The sequence below is a fragment of the Myotis myotis genome, unplaced genomic scaffold (genome assembly GCF_014108235.1).
Source record: "Myotis myotis isolate mMyoMyo1 unplaced genomic scaffold, mMyoMyo1.p scaffold_m19_p_3, whole genome shotgun sequence".
Taxonomy (NCBI): domain Eukaryota; kingdom Metazoa; phylum Chordata; class Mammalia; order Chiroptera; family Vespertilionidae; genus Myotis; species Myotis myotis.
In genome coordinates, this window is record NW_023416335.1 from 125,044,853 (window position 1) to 125,065,835 (window position 20,983).

The 20,983-nt window shown below is 39.4% G+C and overlaps 1 protein-coding gene across 4 annotated transcripts in view; it reads right to left on the reverse strand.

The window, feature by feature from the left end:
* CRADD (CASP2 and RIPK1 domain containing adaptor with death domain) overlaps window positions 1-20,983 on the reverse strand; it is a 205,184-nt gene that overhangs the window by 158,159 nt on the left and 26,042 nt on the right. Inside the window, exons 3-4 of one of the 4 annotated variants that reach the window (XM_036301591.1) lie at window positions 17,995-18,087; window positions 16,125-16,240 (exon numbers count right to left, since the gene is read on the reverse strand). The exons of 2 other annotated variants lie outside the window; for them this stretch is intronic. In XM_036301591.1, coding sequence (XP_036157484.1) covers window positions 18,026-18,087 — 62 coding nt within the window. In that variant the 3' untranslated portion in view covers window positions 16,125-16,240; window positions 17,995-18,025. Of the gene's footprint in view, window positions 1-16,124; window positions 16,241-17,773; window positions 18,088-20,983 lie in introns of those variants that run through there. One more of the 4 variants, XM_036301589.1, reaches the window with a different exon arrangement.

Here is a 20,983-nt window from a genome sequence, read left to right on the forward strand (position 1 = left end):
GGTAGATGCTTCAAAATAAATGTTTAAAATGTTTTAATGAAAACCTTTTTATCGCTAAGGAAAATGATTGGTAATACAGAAGGAAATTGAAGGCATATTTACAATAAATCAAGATAATTGTAATTAGTAGCCTCTATAATGATTATTAATGTTTACCTATAATATATTGACTGGTCTTTGTATTAGTGCAAAAGTACAAGCTTGGTTTCTTAATAAATGAAAAATAATTTTCTTTTTTTTCCTATTTTTAAGATGAGAATGACTATTTTAAAAACAAGACAATTTCCAGGGTCTTTCCCCTTCTCCATTTCAAAACTACAAGTTTTATTTTTATTTATCTTTTTAAATTCAATCACGCTGTCAGAGCTCTGAGAACCAGCATAATAGAAACCACGAACTGTAGGAGATAGCCTTGATGCTTTCAATTATATTTTCCTAGAAAGATTTATGTGATAGTGATATTTAATATTTTTTTATTTTTTTTCATATTTAATCTTAATAGCTTTTTAAAAAAGAAATCCTCACTGCCAATAAAATCCAGATAATCTAAATCGCAGTAGTTCAGACAAATTTAACCCAGTGGCATATCCTAAAAACAGGATAATTTACAAAATCTAAATAATACATTGTATTGTATTTTAAATAATATATGTTATATACTTTAATATACATGTCCTGTTAAGGTTAGTGGGTACCAACCTCAAATCTGTGTTGGCAATGAGTAGAGTACACATTTTTTAAAGGAGACAAGGCTATATTACCACTGCTCAAAGTCTTCACATTTGAGTGTAGGAAAGACATGAAAAGAAAGTATGTACGGCCAGCCCGGTTCTTTACCGGGGTACCTGCCTATCCCATGGCACCACACTTGCCACTATGTCCTGAATATTGTCCAAGTCAATCAGAATAGCTCAGCTCAAGTATCTCTACAGTCAAATACCTATGTATTCTGCTGTCAGAAGCAGGGGAAAAACCAAAAACTATAAAAGTATCTATTCCCAAACTCCCTATATCCTTTCAAATCACACTTTACTAATGTAAGTTAGTATGATGCAGAAAGAAACCCACCAGTAATTTAAATGATTGCCCCTTAAAGATACATTTTATAGCCAGCGAGAGGACACTTTTTTTTTCTTTCCTTTTTTTTTTTTTTTTTTGTTTCCCTTTTTTTAAAAAGCCAGACTCTCTGACTTACTAATGATTTTATTCTGTTTGAATCAGGCCCTGTTTGTTATCTTTTGTGATTTTCTGGAAAGAAAGACGATTTCTGTTGTTTATGAAGATAAAACAGGAGGTTGACGCTTTATGGACAAAAAAGAATAACCAAAGGTTACAGTGACGTCAGTTTTCGTTTTGCTGAGGGCTCGTGTTTTCTTTTGCAGGGACGTGGGAATGAGGGTGGGTGAGGCAGGTGTGAGGAACCCAGTGTTTTCTTAAAGGAGGAGAGGATTTCACTTCATGCTGGGGTTATCCTAGTTCTTAGAACGGGCCTGCTCTGCCAGCCCTTCAGGGTAGACTTCATAACAGAGTCAGCAGGCTCTATTCTCTAGGAAGACTGAAGTTGGCAACTGCATCTAGTGGAAGATTCCACAAAAGACTAAATTAGGATGAGGTTGTCAACAGGCTTCGGAAAGGCAGAGTTCCAGGCCCCATCCCTGAGTCCAAGCGGGGCTCCTTCAGGTCCTTGTCCCCACAGTCCGACACTTTTGGCCTCTCCACTATCCTGCAGCTTCCCACCCCACTCTTCTGCCAGCCCTTCGTTTTTCCTCCAACTCTGCAAAAAAAGAAATGAGCAGTGCTGTTGTTTTCTTCCAACTGACAGACAGCTAAGAAACAGCAGAATATGACTGCCCTTTTCAAAATGGGCCACATGATCACCCTATTTAAATCTAGCTCTTACAGTAAAAATGAGGGAGCTGTTTATGAAACTCTCCTGCTTGCCTTCATAATGCTCTCATCCCCTCCCCTCTCAGGCTCCTAAATGCCCAAATGAAATTACATAATGAGCTTTATTTTCTCACTCTGAAATTCTTCCTTAGTCCAAATTGCTAATGCAGCAGGTTCCAGCTGCCTAAATTCCCTAAACAACATCCCCTATTCCATAAAAAGTATGCATCTGCAAGCACAGCAGTCCTGCTCCAGTTCTTAGAACTATAAACTGACTACCCAGCACCTCAGCCTGGGAAGGCTGTGAACCAAGCCACATGGATGATTTAGAGTTATATAGTGTCCGAGGTTCCATTTCACTCCCAGGTAGTCAAAGATGGACAAAGGAGAGGCCACCTCCCATTTTTCTCTGACTCTTACTCCGATTCCCAATGAACTACCTCTGCTGCAAAAGAAACCATCCCTCCATGGGGAAAGGGTGACACTGCATTTGTACTGCATTTTATAAAGGCATTTGTTTCACTAAGAGGGAGCAAAGTCTCATACAAAAGACTGCCGTCGTCAGGTGACTTGAAAGCTGTATATAACAAAATAGCAAATACAGAAAAGTACAAAGTTTGAGTCTTTTTTAAAATTAATTAATACAATTTCAATGTTTACATAACAATCATTGAATTTTATCTGATACATACAGTATATGTCTCTACCTCTGGCAAAAATACCACCCCAACCATATTAAGCAGATATGAAATTCTTGTTATGATTCTTAAGACCCCAAAGAAAGAGATTCCATAACCCACCTTGGCCTTGCCAGACATCACAACAGCCTTTGTACTTAATAATCCTATATAATAAAAGGCTAATATGCAAATTGTCCCCTCGAGAGTTCAACCAACTGTGAGTTCAACCACTCGCTATGACATGCACTGACCACCAGGGGGCGGCACGGAATGCAGGGGCAACATGGAATGAAGGAAGGCCTCTGCTGGCAGCCAGCAGCCAGGGGAAGGAAGGTCCTGATTGTCCCTGATCACTGGCCAGGCCTAGGGACCCTACCTGTGCATGGGCCTCTAATCTAGCAATATCTATTGGAGTTCTCTACACACACCATGATAATTCATGTCTTCCTATCTCTCCATGTACTGATTCCTCTCCTTATAATACCCTCTTCAACTTTGTGCACATAGCAAACTCTAACTTATTCTTCAATCTATGCCACTACCTTCACCTGTCCCAACCCTGTCATCATTGCCTCCTTTGTTGCTTGCACATGTGCCTATACTGCCTCTGTCACACAGTACCATGTTTGTTCATGTGTCCATCTCTCCTGCGAGACTCGAATTCCTTTAGGAACTAATTGTTTTTGTATCCCTAGTGACTTACATATTTTGCACTCCAAAATAGGTGCTATACAAGAGAACCAAACTGATGTGGCTATAAAATGACTTCTAGCTTTTAAACCATAATAAACCTGGCATAAGGCTCATGTAGATCCTGTTGGTTGATCCTAAGTCTGTCATGCTATATTCTGAAAACATTTATCCTCAGAGGAAAAAGAAAAACTGGTCACAGTTCTCTCTCCTCTGTATCATAATTAGATGAGGGAGGACTAGAGAATTGCTGGCCTACCTAGTCACATCCTAAAAGAAATAAGTGTGGAACTCAAGGAAATCAGTGGATCTTTCAAAAACTTTAACATACCCTCCATTACCTATCATACTATTTGAATTGGTATTGATGGAAATAAAAGAGAGACTTTACTGTGAAGAACAGAACAAAACTAGTAGAAATAATCTGAGGAAGAGGTGGGGTTAGGTGATATTTGTAAGTAAAGATGGGAAAAACATAAGTGATGGAGTTCAAAACAGAAAGTTTTGAACATAAAGACTTTAAAATCAGCTTGATCTCTCTTTTTCAGTAATAGGCTGACCACAGACAGGAATAATAAGAATATTGTTCCCCAATTCCTACACAATGTACTGCACTACTGTTAGAGCATCCCAGCATCAAGGTTGCTTTGATAAACACAAGTGCTGTACTAGTATACTGACTCATGTCATGGCTCTATTGCCATGATTCTGCTCTGAGGTTCTCTTTTTTTAACAATTATGGACCATATTCCTTAAAAGTCTTTCTGGGAACAGACCAAAAGGAGAGAAGCAGAAAAGGGAGCAAAAATCTCCTGAAGACCTATACAAGTGCCTGACACTTCCTAAGCACGTTCTATACACCTATGCACCACCCACTTGAAAGGCATAATTATTCTCATTTTCAACCCTGTTTTAAATCTAGGTATCTCTGACCTTAACTCCAGTATCCTTTCAAGTTCCACACAAGAAGTCAGCTTCAAAGGTAAGAGGTATATCATTCATTCATTTAACATTTACTCAGCAGCTACTATGAGCCAGGTATAGTGCTCTGTTTGAGGATATAAACACAAGTTCTGGTACTTGACTTCAAACTGCTCACAGTTTGATGGGAAAGAGATATGAAAACAAGTAACTTGGTTTATTCTCTTTACCCCCAGATTCTGTATTGGGTTTTGTTTTCCTCGTTTGTCACTTTTTGCAGCAATTTTACTAACTTTCCAAATCTTGGCTATTGCTTTTCCATTCATTAGTTAAACATTAGTAAAACATGACAAACCTATACCATTTCATAAACAGTCTTTAATGCTAGAATTATATTCCGGAGGGAAGTGAAATAAAACAAACAATAGCATTTAAATTTGCTCATGCGCTCTTGGTTCTGTACTGCTAAGAGAGAGAAGAGAGAGGAGAGAGGAGAGGAGAGAGAGAGAGAGAGAGAGAGAGAGAGAGAGAGAGAGAGAGAGAGAGAGAGAGAGAGAGAATCATTGATTGGCTGCCTTCTGTACATACCCTAGTAAGGGTTGAGCCCGCAACCAGGGCATGTGTCCTGACCAGGAATAGAACCGTGACCTCCTGGTTCATAGGTCGATGCTCAACTACTGAGCTATGCCAGCTGGGTACCAAATGTACTCTTAATGATCAAGTTTCATATAACTTTGTAAACTTTTCTTACATTGCATCATCTTGGATATGTGCACCCAATTTCTTAAAAAATTATAACTAAAAGTAAAAAAGATAAGAAAGAAAACATAAAAAGCCTTAAGATGTGCTTTGATATTAGCTTTATAGCAATAATAATAATAGCATTTGTTGAATACCTACTTTGTTCCAAACATAGAGTTTGACACTTGACCTGTTATCTCTAATCCTCACATCTGACAAGGTAAACATTACTAATGCCATTCCATGGATGAGAAAATTAAGGCTCAAAGTATAAATGACTTGCCCACGATTATAGGGTTATTAAGCCAGGGTTCAAATCTGAACCCATTATATCAATCTATATATATAAAAGCCTAAGTGACCAGCCAACAAGCCAGTAGTTATGACGCTCACTGACCACAAGGGGGAAGACACTCAATGCAGGAGCTGCAGCATGACAGCAACTTTGCAGAGTGCTCTCTTGCACTCAGGGACCCCTCAGTGGATGTCAGACTGCTGGTTTTGGCCTGATTCCCGCAGACCAGGCCAAGGGACCCTACTGGTGCACGAATCCATGCACGAGGCCTCTAGTATTATTATTAAAAAGATTCTAAAAGAGATTGAAATATAATACAGGGTAGGACAAAAGTAGGTTTATAGTTGTGAGTTCACAAAATAATTATTGTATTATTTACCCCACCCTGTATAAGAACAACCTGAGTATTTATTTACTGTGTGCCAGATGCTATTAGCTCTTTACAAAAAATTTTTTCATTTAATCTCAATAGCCTTATAAAGCTGGTATTTTTGAGATAGGTGGGTAACTTTCCAAAGGTCAAAAAACTATTCCATAGTGGAGCCTGAATTTTAACCCAGGTTTGCCTGACTCCAAAATGCACCCTCTTAACTGCTGCATAAGAATTCTACTATTCAAATATTACCAGTGAAACTTGTATGCCTTTGAAAGTGAATGTCAGAACAACAGGGCCAATAAACCATCTTAAAGATAATTCAAAATAACTACAACATTAAGACACTGTCTCTAAGAGTCCATCACTAACTACTTTCTTGGCACCTGTCACCTTGTTCTGTTGCCCCAAATGGCCTTTAGAAGGATCTACAACCAGCATGTTCATTACAAGTGTTTTCCTTTTTCACTTGTATGCAATTTAAAAATCTATTTCTTAAACATCTAGTTCAATCAAAATAGAACTCATATCTCTGCATCCAAATATTCAGATTACCACCAAAATGTATACAAGTTACCTAATTCACAATTCTCATCATTAAACAATGTTGAGTGGTTAGGAAGGTGTTCAAAGTCACTGTGCAAATTGCTCACATGCCATATAAAACACTAGTTTTCACAGTTTCATAATAAATTCTAGGTTATAGCAAAGCTTTTAAGATATTCCCAACATGACTGTCTCCTTATTAGAAATAATACTTTTCTAAACCAGGAGTCTCCTTGGGCAGGGCTAGTCAGTATTATTAGTTAAAACTACTTTCAAACATTCCATTTGTTATTAAGAGGGTGTTGGCCCAATAAGGCAACCTGACCTTGTTGATCTACTGATTGGGCAAACATGAATAGAACTTCTTTATATCTATTGAGAAGTTTACTCACGTCAATTTCACATTAGCTGGATTTGTAAACCAAATAGCTGGCAAACTATTACTTTAAACACAATCAGTGAAAAAGAAGCCTGGCAATTCTTGGAAAAACATGTGGGAAATCATGCGTACGTGTGAACTCATGCCTATATCAACTCTCAAAGAGTAAGATGGAAGTACGGGAGGTACCTAAGTACTGCCTAACAAAAGCAAAGTAAATAAGCAAACCAGGATGAAATACCAAATTTTGTGCTTAATCTTCAAGTTGGGATATTCCATCATACGGGAAAATTATAATATGTATTTTTAAATACTTTTAAAAATTCAGAGTATATATGTATAGTAAAATTAAATCAATAAATGCTGCAGAAAATATAAAGGAGACATAAATCATTCATAATTACACCACTGTCAACACTGTGTCCGACTTTTTTCCTGGCATATATGGGTAAATAAACACTTTTGAATTTCTCAATTAATAGGGTTGCACCACATGTACTGTTTTGCAACCTGCCTTTTTTTGTTTTATTTTTCCATCCAATAAGAAATCAGGAACAAAATTTAAAAATTCATAAATATAGTTCTACATGTTCAGTTGTCCATAACTGATTTAACCAATTTTTTCACTGATGGGCAAATAAGTTTCTTTCAACCTTATGCTTTTATAAACAATACTAAATTAAACATCCTTGTATAGACGAGTACTTGCCAAATTAGTCCTTTCAGGCAAATTCCTAGAAGTAGAAATACTATGTCAAAGGATGTGGCTTTTGATACATATTGCCAAATTGCCTTCCAGAAAAATCATGCCAATTGACACTCCCACCAGCAATGGAAGAGGGTGCAGGCTTCTCCACACCCTGACCTTCCCTAGTGATGAGTATTCTCTTCAAATTGTTGCCAATCTGATAGACAAAACAAACGGTAACTTCAGGCTGCTTTCATCTGCATTTTCTTTTCATAAGCATATTGATATAAAGAGGTAGTAAGTCGGTGTCCACTGAAGAGTGAAAGCTTTGGAGGTCGTACTAAGTTACAAAAACCCTACTAAATGTGTGACCTCAAACATCCTGCCCTGACTCCCTAAATTGGACTCTCCTCATTGCAGATAATTATACCTGTCTCAGTATTTTCTTAAGCAGTAAATGTAAATTCTTAGCCCAGGGTGTGGCACACAAACTGCTAGTTATAGTAGTCATAATTGTCATCAGAGTTGTGGTAGTATTGGCAGCCATTTGTACTTCTACTCCTGCAAGCTGACTTTTCATATCTGGGATCTATTTTGTGCCGGAAAATTCATCTTTTGTTTATTAACCTGTAAGTGCTCAATATAAATTACTAGAGCCCTGGTGCACAAAATTCGTACACGGGGTGGGGGGCAGGGGTGTCCTTCAGCCCGGCCTGTACCCTCTCACAATCCAGGACTGCTAGCTCCTGGCTCCTAACCGCTTGCCTGCCTGCCTGCCTGATCACCCCTAACCACCTCTGCCTTGGCCCCCGCACCCAGGACCCAGACTTCCCTCCTCCAGCTGGCTCCAGGTAACCAGGACCCAGGCTTCCCTCCCTCTGGCTGCCCGCAGGAACCCAGGACCCCGGGAGGCTTCGCCCAGGCCCAGGCTTTGTCAGGAAGGACGTCTGGAATGATGTCCCAAAGACCTCTGTCTATCCAGTCTAATTAGCATATTACCCTTTTATTAGTATAGAGGGGCAATAATTCTTTGGCTGCTATATATGTTGCCAACATTTCCCCAATGTTAGCATTAGTTTTTAACTTTATTTTTTGGTGTTATTTATTATATAGAAGTTAATTCTCTTTCCCTTTACTTTCTTTTTTAAAAAACTCTTCAATTTCTGCCATTGACATCATGCTTACAAAGATCTTCACTACCACAACATTATAAATAAAGATTGGAAATATAATTTACTCTATAACTTTTATAGATTCTTTAATATTTTAACACCAAATTATTATTCTTTAATCAGAAATAATTTTGCTAATAAGTAAGATTTTACTTTATCTTTACTCTCTTACATGCTATTGTGTAATCCCAACACTTTCAGAAATCCTTTCATCATTGATTCACCTTGATATAAAAAAAAGTTTATAATTCCTTACCTGAGATTCTGAAATCATAAAACTCTGAAAACAAAGAATATCTTGTTTGTGTTTTTTTAAAGCTTGGTACCAAAATTAATTTAATAGCAAAGCCTGACCTGAGCTAATTTTGAGGCCATTTTTAGTCTTTATTTATTCAACTTAGTGTCATTATTAATGTTTTGTGAAAACAACCATGAATTTGACAATGAGATATTCTAAAAAACCCAAATTCTGAAACATGACTGGCCCCAAACATTTCATATAAGGAGTTGTGAATCTGTACTAGATTTCCATATATACTCAAACTTGCTTTTAGACTTCCTATTATAGCTATGCCATTCTAATTTCTTTTATTCTGCTAATACAAACCATAATAATAAAAGCATAATGTGCTAATTAGACCAGATGGCCTTCCCGATGAAACCGGGCTATGAGGAAAGCCCGGGTTCCGGGTGCCTGCTGGTGGTCAGAGGGAAGCCTGGGTCCCGGGTGCCAGAGGGAAGCTGGTGCTGGCAGCCGGGGGAAGGAAAGCCTACTCTTGTACAAATTTCGTGCATCGGGCCTCTAGTTAATATAATAAATGACATTGACTTTGGAATGCTAAACCAATCTTGAATTTCTGGTATAAATTCCATTTGGTATAATGTATTATCCTTTTTCTGTTCTGTTAGATTCAACTTGTTAGTGTTTTGTTAAGAACTTCTGCATCTGTGTTAATGAGTTCTATAATTTTTTCTTATGCCTGTCAAGGTTACATTGGCCTCTATTTTCTACGTTTATATGTACTTTTGTTTTTATGTACTATATTTTATAATGTATAATGATCTTACATCATCAAATATTAAATCTCATCATTTTTCATTCTTCACTAGTCTCAAACAATATCTTTCTGAACTTTAGAATTATTTTATCAAATCCCACACAACAACTTATCCCATTGCAATTTTTGTCTGAACTGCATCAAATTTTAGATTAATGTGGGTGAAAGTCATATTGGTATATTTACTATATTGACACTTCTCATCAGTCAACATGATATGTTTCTCTATTTATTCGTGTTCTTTTTTGTGCCTCCAGTGAATTTGGAAGTCATCTTCATATATGTCCTACCCAATTCCTACATATTTTATAATCTCCTTTATTTTTCAACTTCACCCATGTCTATACTACCATGTTTCATTAGTTCTGATTACCAACTGTGGCTAACTGGTATAGTTTTTTTCTTGGAAGGGATGGAGTACTATCTGGAAGAAAGCCGCTAAATATCACTATTTCATTCACTTAACAAGTATCTATTTAACTCATATATACCAAGCACTGAATATTCAAATAGCGATAAGACACTATCCCTATCCTCAAACTTTCAAAATCTGGGGAGGGAAATAAGTAGGGAAACAGGCAAGCATAATATAGCAAGGTAAGTTCTGTATTAGAGGAGAACTCAGGAGAAAAACAAAAAAAGCCCTCCTCCAGGAATAGAGTAGTATCAGGAAAAATTTCCTCAAGAACTGAACCCAAAGTCCTGAGGTGGGTCCCAATTTCACCCTTGAACATGCCTGGCAATGAGTAGGTACATCTAGAAACTATATTAAGTCCTCCAGACTTAATTAATGCCTTTAAAATAGAGCTGAATATGCTATGCTGTCTTTCATTTCTGAACAACAAAGCAAATCCTTGCAATCTGAAGGCTTCTCCCCTTGGTTTAGCAATCCACGCTGCCTGTCTTGGAGCTGAAGACTGGGTACTGTAGGTCAAGGAGCTGCATTTCCCATACCCGCCTCTCCTCAATAACTTCAGGAAAAGGCCGTCAAGGTCAAGTGGAGTCATTGCAGCTTCAGTTACTAATGGGCCTGGCTCCAGATCCCTTAAATCCCATAAAGGGCTATCACTTATTTCCATAGAGGGACATTACTTTTTGGGAGAAATGGTTCCATTTCATGCCTAAAATGGTAACAAAGCAAACCAAAGCAAAACTTCGATGTGTCTCCTGGATAGTGATAGGTTCTGGTACCCAAATAAGAAGACCTAGCAAACCCCAGAGATTCCCTGCTTAGATGAACTACCTACCACTCCTTCTCAGTTCAGTATTAACTGTGGAATCATTGCACAACTACAGAGTCCTTCACAGAGTGACCACAGGAAGCTGCACATGGAGGAAGGGGGTGAGAATACACAGTCACTTGTGTTACTCCTGAAGAGACCCCAGGGATCTGTCCAGTTAGTCAGCAGCACATCTGGAAAGAATTCACCTGTCATGAACCCAGCTTGCTCAATAGCAAAATAAGTGAAAACACCACAAAATGCTCAATCATAGTGATCTCCTCAATTGCTCACACTAAAAGTTTTCCCACCTGAGCATCATAAATGAAACAAATTGCATAATAGGATAATAAGAGTTGTTGCTGAAAGATGCAATCACAAAATAAAAAGACCTTTCAAAATCTGAGTAAAGTTGGTGATTATCCAGGAATGGCATCTAAAGAAGAGCAATTCCAAGGTTCCTGCTTCGTGTTATGGTGAAACTGAGATGGCCAAAGATTACTTTCAGTTACAACAGATCTTCCTAAGTCTTTGGCAACACCTCTATTCCTTTCTGTAACTAGGGTAATGTAGTACACCGTCCTGTTTATCATTTTAATCTCAAATGCCACAATTCACAAAGTTGCTACTGGTGATATGATTCATGATATGATAAGGTTCACAGCAGAAAAAAACAACAACTTGCAGTAAGTAGTCCTTTAGACTTCAATTGTCATGGCGTGTATTTATCCGAATAAGATTTTTGCCTCATAAGAAATGCACCCCTCCCAAAAAGAGTAATAGTAAAGCCCGGTTCTCAATTAAAAAATGCAAGACCTGAGAAAAATCAAACATATCTAGTTAAATATAAAATTACATTTATTGTCCCAAATAAAAAAATGCATGATCTCAAATAAATAAGCCAAACAAAGTTGAGAGTCATTAAATAGTTAAATTCTTTACTTGTTACCAGTTCAAGAACATTAACCACAAAAACAATTAGAGCTGCAAACTTTAGAAACATTCAGATGAACTCTGTAGAAGAATTACAGGTGTTAGAGTTAGCCCTGGGTTTGAATAACATCACTATGATGCTTTCGCTTTGAGATGTTGGAAATATTTATCTCTCTGAGCTTCCTCCTCTGCAAAATGAGGAAAATACCTACTTCATTGGGAGAGGTTTTTGAGTTAAGAGAAATAGGTATACATAAAGCCCAACAATGGATAAGACAGAGGCACTCCTCCACACAGCTAGTTCTCTATTCAAATTCTTTGCACATTAAATAGTGAAAAACATGTCCCCAGCTTCTCAACCTTTGCTGTTTAACATATCAAATTCCTTCTGTTACAACACACCAGCCTCATTTTTAATTACAGTACTTCATAAGTCAATTCTCCTCTTCAGAAAAATTTGAATTTCTTATGCATTTCCAACCTTTCATTTTCATACTCTTTTGAACATACCATTGCCACCATCATTTCCCAAAGTAGTTCATAAGGGATGTGCAAGGGTAGTTGTGGGGCAAGGTATAGTGAGGTGGGGGGCGCCTTGAGTCTTTAAAGGCAGTAGTATCCCTAGCCGGTTTGGCTCAGTGAATAGAGCATTGGCCTGCGGACCAAAGGATCCCAGGTTGGATTCCGGTCAAGAGCACATACCTTGGTTGCAGGCTCCTCCCTAGCCTGGGCCCTGGTCGGGGTGCGTGCAGGAGGCAACCAATAAATGTGTTTCTCTCACATTGGTGTTTCTCTCTGTCTTTCCCTATCTCTTCCACCCTCCCTAAAATCAATGGAAAAATATCCTGAGGTTAGGATTTTTTTTAAAAAAAGTAATAGTGGCATCTTGTTCGATTCTATTTTCTTAATTAATCAATAATAATTTCTTCTTCAAAACAGGACATGCAACTGCATACCTAAGGAGCAAGTGCAACAGCTGATGACAACCAGAAACTCAGATGAACACTGCCAGTAATGGGTCAGAGGGAACATTGATAGGGAAATATAAGATGCTAATGGAGAGATGAACAAAAATAAAATACATGTTACATTCATATACTCAGAATTCCTTTGTAGTAAAACCAATGTCTAATGTCTAAATCTATTGTAAAAAAAAGGCAAGATTAGAAACAATTATATCCTACATGTCTTATCATTTTGAAGGAATATGCTCTCCTTGCTAATGAAGATTAGAGATTTGAAAGGGAGCAAAGTAAGAAGTCTTATTCCTACCCTACAAGTCATTTATATAAGAATCAAAGGCATGAACTTCTCTGGTCCTCAGTTTTTTCATCTCTAAAAAGAAGGTATTGTTTAACAAAACTCAACCTAGGCAATAATCATCAGTAGAAGCTAAAACCACTTGATGAAAAAAAAATTTTTTAATAAAAAGAGGGGACTGGATCATGTTCTCTTTTAACTCCAAAACACTTGAATTTGGCTTGGGAGTAGTGCCCTCAATCACACCTAAGACTACCTGTGGCAGACCCTGTTCTTTGAGCTAAGGAGCCCAAAACACAACCTCTATTTCCAACCTCCTCCTTCTGTACTGTCTGCATTCTAGACACCCAAAGAGCAAACATTCCCTTTGCAGCCTCCCTTGCAATGTGACAGTGCTGGCCAATGAAACAAAAGAGGGGGTGTGCTTGGTCCTATTTCTGGGATGATTACTGCTTTTCCTGATAAAAGTGACAGCCTCTTTCCCCTTATCTTCCAGCCTTTCAGATACTGTGTTGATAGCTGCAGCTATCTTGTTACCACAAGAAAATGAAAAGCCAAGAGAAAAGAAGAGACACCTACCCTGATGCCTTTGAGCCAAAAAACCAATACCAGATGCAGTTGACACCAGGCTTGTTATATGATTAAAATAAATCCCTACTTATTTTGCCATTGACAGTTTGTTTTTCTGTTTTGTTTTTCCACTTGTTGCCAAGCACATTCCTGATACACTGCTCACCAGATTCACTAGGCTTAGAGTGAATATTTCTGAAACCAAGAATGAAACAAAGCTCTTCAACTAAAAAATCTATACTAATAAAAGGGTAATATGCTAATTAGGGCAGACGTCCTTCTGGACAAAGCAGGGCCAGAGGGAAGCCGCTGGTCCTGGGTGCCTGCTGACGGGGCCGGAGCAAAGCCGCCCAGGTCCCAGGCCAGAGTGAAGCCACTCAGGTCCCAGGGTGAGCTGTGACCACATCTACAGTGCCCTGGACCAGAGAGCCCGCAATATCAACCTGGCCAAGGTCACCCAGGGCAAGTGCTCCACCTCATTGTGACTGACCTGGTGGCCCAGGGCCTGGACATCCCACTTCCGGACAATGTCTTCAACTTTAGCTGCCCAGCCGAGGGCAAGCTCTTCCTGTACCACATGGGTCGTGTGGCCAGGCTGGCCGAAGTGGCACAGCCTACTCCTTGGTGGCCCCAGATGAGGTCCCCAACCTGCTGAACCTGCACCTGTTCCTGGGCCTTGCTCTCACCTTCGCCCGCCCCTACAAGGAGCCCTCAGATGTGGTAGGCGTGGACGGCATGCTGGGCCGGGTGCCACAGAACATGGTGGACGACGGGGACCTGTGGAACACCCTAGAGGCGTCACTGCAGCTGTGGGGCTTGGGCTGCAAAGGCTGACAACGCCCAGCAGCAGTATGTGCGCTGGCGGCCTGCACCCTCACCAGAGTCCATCAAATGGGCCAAGGACCTGGACCTCACGGGGCTGGGCCTGTACCCCCTCTTCAGCTTGAGCTTCGAGGAGGAGAAGCTTTAGCGGCTGAGGCTGATGGACAGCATCAAGCAATACTGCTGGTGGGCGACCATCTTTGAGATCAATGCCTCCAGCCAGGATCTGAGCAGCTAGGTAATGAGGCCAAGTGGCAGAAGGACTGCAAGGCCATCGCCAGCTTCCAGCAGGGCCAGGCAGGAGCGGAAGCTTGGAAAAGAGGAGGAGGAGGATAAGGCAGAGAAGGAAAAGGAGAGAGAGAGAGCGTAGAGGACATCTTCACAGGGGCTGTGGGCTGGAAACAGCAGCAGCCAGGACCTGAGCGGAGAGCCAAGAAGTGGAAGGAGGAGGCCCTGCTGCTGGTCCAGGATTTCTATGTTCCCTATGGGCCCAAGGACTTTGACAGTGAATGGGGCCTGAGCATTGGTAAGGACAGAGGCGCCTTTGAGCAGCAGGTGGCTGGCACTCTCCTGGACCTGATGGGGGACAAGGCCCAGAACCTGACCAAGAGGTGGTAGCAGCTCAAGTGGGACCAGAAGAAGAAGCAGTTTGGGGGACAGTCAGGACAGGAGGACAAGAAGAAGATCAAGACAGAAAGTGGTCGCTACATCAGCAGCTCCTACAAGTGGGACTTCTACCAGAAGTGGAAGCAGAAACAAAATCACCATACACTCAACGCCTGAGCCCCAGTGGGCTGCCAGCAGTTGGCCCTGTCGGAGGTGCTGTTTTGGCTGGAGCCAGTCAGGGCATGTGCAGGAGGCAACCAGTTGTGTCTTTCTCACAGCCATGGTTCCCTCTCCGTTTCTCTCCTTCCCTTCTAATTTAAAAATCAATGAAAAACGTCCTCAGGTGAGGATTAACAAAAAACAATATGCATACATACACACATATACAAAAATACATGGATATTGGGGGACTGGAGGGCAAGACGTCCTTCCGGACAAAGCCACAGTGGCGGGGGCTGAGGGAGAAGCGTTTAGGGGTGACCAGGCTGGCAGGGGAGGGCAGTTAGGGGTGATCAGGCTGCAGGGATCAGGCCTAAACTGGCAGTCGGATATCCCCCGAGGGTTTCTGGATTGGAGAGGGTACAGGCCAGGCTGAGGGACCCCCACCCCCCTGCATGAATTTCGTGCACCAGGCCTCTAGTATTCATATGAAAGTTTAGAGGAAAAGAACATAAAAAGTCAAGTATACTTCAGAATCCATTTATGTCATATTCTATAAAATCAACCCTTTGTCTGTTTTCATCTCAGGAATGAAATTTTGAACACCTGAACTCTCTAACCCTAAATAGGCAGCTGTCTAGCCTCTGCTCGAATTATGTATAAGGATGAGGAATTCACCAGTTCTAGACAGAGCCCGTACTATCTTTGGACAATACTTTTAGAAAGGTCTTTCTTATATTAACTTGACATTTATATTTGTCCTCCTTTACCTTCTGAGGAATACAGAAGAGAATAGAATCTCTTTTATGAATGTGAGCCATCCAAATGGTTGAAAGCAGTTGTCATATCACCTCATCTGCACAGTGATGTTCACCAATTCCTTCAACCTTTCCTCATGAATGAGGCAACAAATTGTAATGCTGCACCATCTAATAATGCCAGACAAAAAATGTAATTTTAAATTTTCTAGTAGCATACTTGCCACATTTTTTAAAGGGGGAAATTAACCTCAATAATATATTTTCTAATATGTCAAAAACATTAGTTCAACAAACACTCAAAATAAAATAAATAATGAGAGATTTTACATTTTTGCTACTGTCATTGAACTCCACTATGCCTTTTCCACCTCGGGGCATAACAATTTGTAGTAGTCACATTTTCATTGTTTAACAGCTGCATGTTGTAGAAGCTACTGTATTGGATAGTCCAGGTCTGATGGAAGAACATATGCTGTTTTCTGTAGAGGAATAATAGGTAGTTAATCAGATAAATTGGCAAAGTACTACAGTGCTAAGTTTCTCAATCTAGAGTACTGCACAGACCTATTTTGAAGGACTGCAAGGGGGAATTACATTTCATGGACCTCTGAGACTATGCCTTTGTACTTCCAGAGGTCAAGTTCCCCAACTGAGAAACTGTCTTTAAAAGCAGCTTTTGTTTTTTAGCTTATCCTCAAAATAAAAACATACCAAAAAATATTCTATTTTATATAGAATTTGAGGGGCTCTAAGATCCCACTTTGAAAACACTGCTGGAGCAGAATCAGGTCTTTATTCTCACCTCAATTCTGCCATCGAATTAAATTATATATATATTTATATTTCCAGGCCACTTTCTCACTAAACAACACTGTTCTAAATATTCACAAACCATCCTTCTAATAATCCATTCTAGAATTATTTCTACAAGTAGCATAAAGTTCCCTCCCAGTCTATGGTTTTTTGAACCATATTCCTCACTATTGGAAATCAGGACTGCATTTACCTACCTTCACAATTCCAACATTTTTCCACTATCAAAATTTTGTAAAATAAAACTTAATAAATGATCTCTGAGTTTTTTCAGTGCTCTTGAATAGAGTTCTTCTGGATCAAAAATCTTAAACTCATTTTCAGCAACTACGAGACAGTCTTGTACAATCTATTCAACTTTCACAAGCTTTAATTTCATGTCACCAATAATTTTTTCTGTTTACTATAACCATTCCTATCTTTTATTTACTCATTTTAAAAGTATTTGTTGGGCATCTACTGTATATGTGAACACAATGGAAATACAGGTAAGACATACGATAAGACAAGCAAAGGCAGTTCCTGCTTGCAAAGAGCTATTCTCATGATGAATGAAAAACAAACAAGCTAATAAAACAGGAGAATTTCAGGTAGTAAACATAGTAATACAGCTAACATTTGAGAGCATATTATATGCCAGATACCCTTCTAAATATTAGATAATTTAATCCTCATTATAACTCTATGAAATATATATATAATATATTTCATATCAACCACATTGTATAGATAAGAAAGTTGAGAAACAGAGAAATTGTGAGAGTTCCTGGTGTACTACTATAGTCTGGGAGGTCAAGAAAGGTCTCTCTGAGATCCTATGTGCTGGGTCTTGAATGAAGCACCAGCCACACACACAGATCCAGGGTAGATTGTTCCAGAGAGAGGAAACGCCAAGTGTGAAGGCCTTTGGATGGGATGAACTCAAATTCTAGGCAGGATGCATGGCAGGAGGGAAAGGGGGAGGCTCTAAGAACACAAAGAAATAAAATGTGGCTGAAACATAAAGAGGGAGTAGACAGCAGTAGGAAATGAAGTTGGAGAGGTGAGAGCAGGAGTCAATTTATGATAATGATGAGTCTGTATTTTATTTTAAGTACAGTGAAAATCCATTGGAGTATTTTAAGCTGATGAATGATTTATCATTTATATATTTTTTTAAATATATTTTTTATTGATTAAGATATTACATATGTGTCCTTATCCCCACGTTATCCCCTACTGATTTATATTTTTAAAAGATTCCTGTAGCTGCTATGGGGAAATATAGGAGGAAAAAAAGAAATTAGAGAAAACAGGACAGAGAAAATGGAAGCCAAACAGCAGTTGAGTAGTTCTAGCTTCTCTCTGCCATCTGTTAACAGTATAACATCAGCCCAGAGCAACAGGCTTGTTTCCCTTTGCTTCTTGGCCTGTTGCTTACTGATCCTGCTGATGAAGTCACTTGCTCTAGGTTACACTGAGAACCAGAGGAGTCCAGGACCACCCTTCAGATCCTTCGGCTTCTGATTCCAACCTTCAATCAAACAAGGGGAACATATACAAATAATTGAAAGGCAAGAAAAGCAGAAAACAAGGGCAACACAGTCAGTGATCATCTTCAGCTGCTGCTCAATTAAACCCAAATTGTACACAGCATTTCTCTCTATAAACAATTCACAATTAAAAACCATGGGTTCAAATAATACTTGAAGTTCTGGAAGTTATCAAAGAATGCTCTATTTTGCTGACCGGTGTAGCTCAGTGACTGAGTATCAACCTATGAACCAGAAGGTCACAGTTCAATTCCCAGTCAGGGCACATACCCCAGGTGGCAGGAGAGAGGGAGGGAGGGGCTGGAGGCAGCCAATCAATGATAGTCTCTCATCATTGATGTTTCTATCTCTCTATCCCTCTCTCTCTCAGAAATCAGTAGAGTGTTTGTTTGTTTAAAGAATGCTTTATTTCTCACTGAAAAGATTAATTATTCTAATGAATATCTAAGCATTCTGAGGTGGACTATCTGCAAACACTGCCCACTAATTCCTCCCATCTGCTTACCTGCTACCTATCCCATCAAGTTGCGTTCATTTTTCTTTCTTTGAATATGGCCTGGTCTTGTGACTCCCTCTGAGCAACAAAATGTAGCAGTTATGCTGTGCCAGTCCAAGATCTAGAGAGAAGTGGTATCTTCCATATTCACACACTTGGAACTGAGCCACTATGCTATAAAGAGGCTAGTCTAGATACTGGAGAAAATTCTCTTATTTTCATAAGAGAATGAAGGTGCCCCAGCCTATGGCTAACATAAGACATGTGAGTGAAGCTTTCTTGGACATTCCAGTCCCAGCCAAGCTCTAAAACTCAAAGCATCTGCTATATTAGTGATACTAGTCAACACCACATGGAAAAGAAGAACCATTCATTTGATCCTAGCCAACCCACAAAATTGTGGGAAATAATAAGCTGTTATTGTTTTAAGCCACTAAATTTGGGGGATATTATGCTATGCAGCAATAGATAAGTTTTTAAAATATATTTTTATTAATTTCAGAGAGGAAGGGAGAGGGAAAGAGAGCTGTAAACATCAATGATGAGAGAGAATCATTGATTAGCTACCTCCTGCAGGCTCCCCCTGAGGATCGAACCCACAACCCAGGCATGTGCCCTGATTGGGAATCCAACCATGACCTCCTGGTTCAGAGGCCAATACTCAACTACTGAGCCAAACTGGCTGGGCAGCAATAGATAACTTAAAAATGTGTGAATTGTTGATTCTGCAGGCCCTTTGTAAACATGAATGCAATGTGAAGATGTTAAACAGATCAAACCAATCAGAAAAAAAACCCTAATGAAGATACTTCATTATTGTTTAGTTTCTTCAGGAATTTAGCACTGCTTCTTCTGATTTCTAGGCATATGTATTTATTTTACATTACAAGCTGAAGTACTGATTACTCATTTCAATTAAGTTTAACACATTTTTAGTAAGACTCTCTTATGTGCTAACATGGGTAAATAAAAGCTAAACTGGACCCAAGCTCTGACCTCTAAGAGTTTATATTCAATGGAAAGAAAAACATGTACACAAATACTTCCAATTGAAGAAGAATGTGCTTATGTGATAATCAAATCATGTAAATATTAAGTACAATGGAGGAAAGGGATCATTCATGTGGAATTTCAATAGTTCAAGACAAAAAGCAGAATATTCCACATGGAAATATGAACAAGAACAAAGACAAAAAAGTGGAATATAGTACAGAGTATTTTTCAAAAAATGGCAAGTTTTCCTACAACTGAGACCAGGCATGTCCTAGCTATTCTGGTCTGAATGAATCATCCCCTGTGTAAGCCCTATTATAATGTTTATCACATGGAGCAAGAAAGAGGGTGGTTTGAAGGGCCCAAGTTGTAAAATGAGAACCTGATGTCATGTGTTGAAACAGATAATCTATAAATGTATCATGTACATTTTGATTCTCTTTTACTCTACTTTGCAGGCAGCCAGGAACATCATCTGTTCTCCACTTTGCGAAATCCTGCTCCTGTTTCTGGGTTCTTCATTCACTCATTTACTCATTCAACTATCTTTTATTGGGTACAAGCTATTTTCCAGACATTGTTCTAGGTGCTAAAAATACAATGATGAATAAGGCAGATAACAGTCCTTCCTTCATGAAGATAAATAGTAAGGAGAGGTAGCAAGTAGATAGGGTGGGTGGTCAGAAAAGGCTTGAGGAAGGCATATTTGACCAGCGATCTATTGAAATGAGAAAGCTAACCATGGGAATATCTGGGGAAGAGCATTCCAGGCAGAGGAAGAAACTAGTGCAAAGGTCTTGAAACACCTGCATATTCAAAGAAGGAAACCTACAAGTGAGGTAAAGGAGGTAGAAAAGGAGATGAAGCAGGGACCCAGGTCACAGAGGTAATGGCCTATAACTTGGATTTTATGTTTTAAGTATAATGAAAAACCCATCTCCTTATACCCTTTCCCAGTCCCGACCCAGCCCCAATAGCTTCTACTGATCACTTCTTATACACATATCACCTATATTTTTATTTGCCACTCAGTCTACATTCCATTACATGGATTTATATTCATCTTTTATGCATCAGTCCTATTTCCTCAACTATGTCTCAAGATATAGGGCAAGAATTCTGTCTTACTATCTTTTGCATTCCCAGGTTCTGGTGCTCGATAAATCTTTTTTTTTTAAATATATTTTATTGATTTTTTACAGAGAAGAAGGGAGAGGGATAGAGAGCTAGAAACATCGATGAGAGAGAAACATCGATTAGCTGCCTCCTGCACGCCCCCCACTGGGGATGTGCCCGCAACCAAGGTACATGCCCTTGACCGGAATCGAACCTGGGACTCTTGAGTCTGCAGGCTGACGCTCTGTCCACTGAGCCAAACCGGTTCGGCT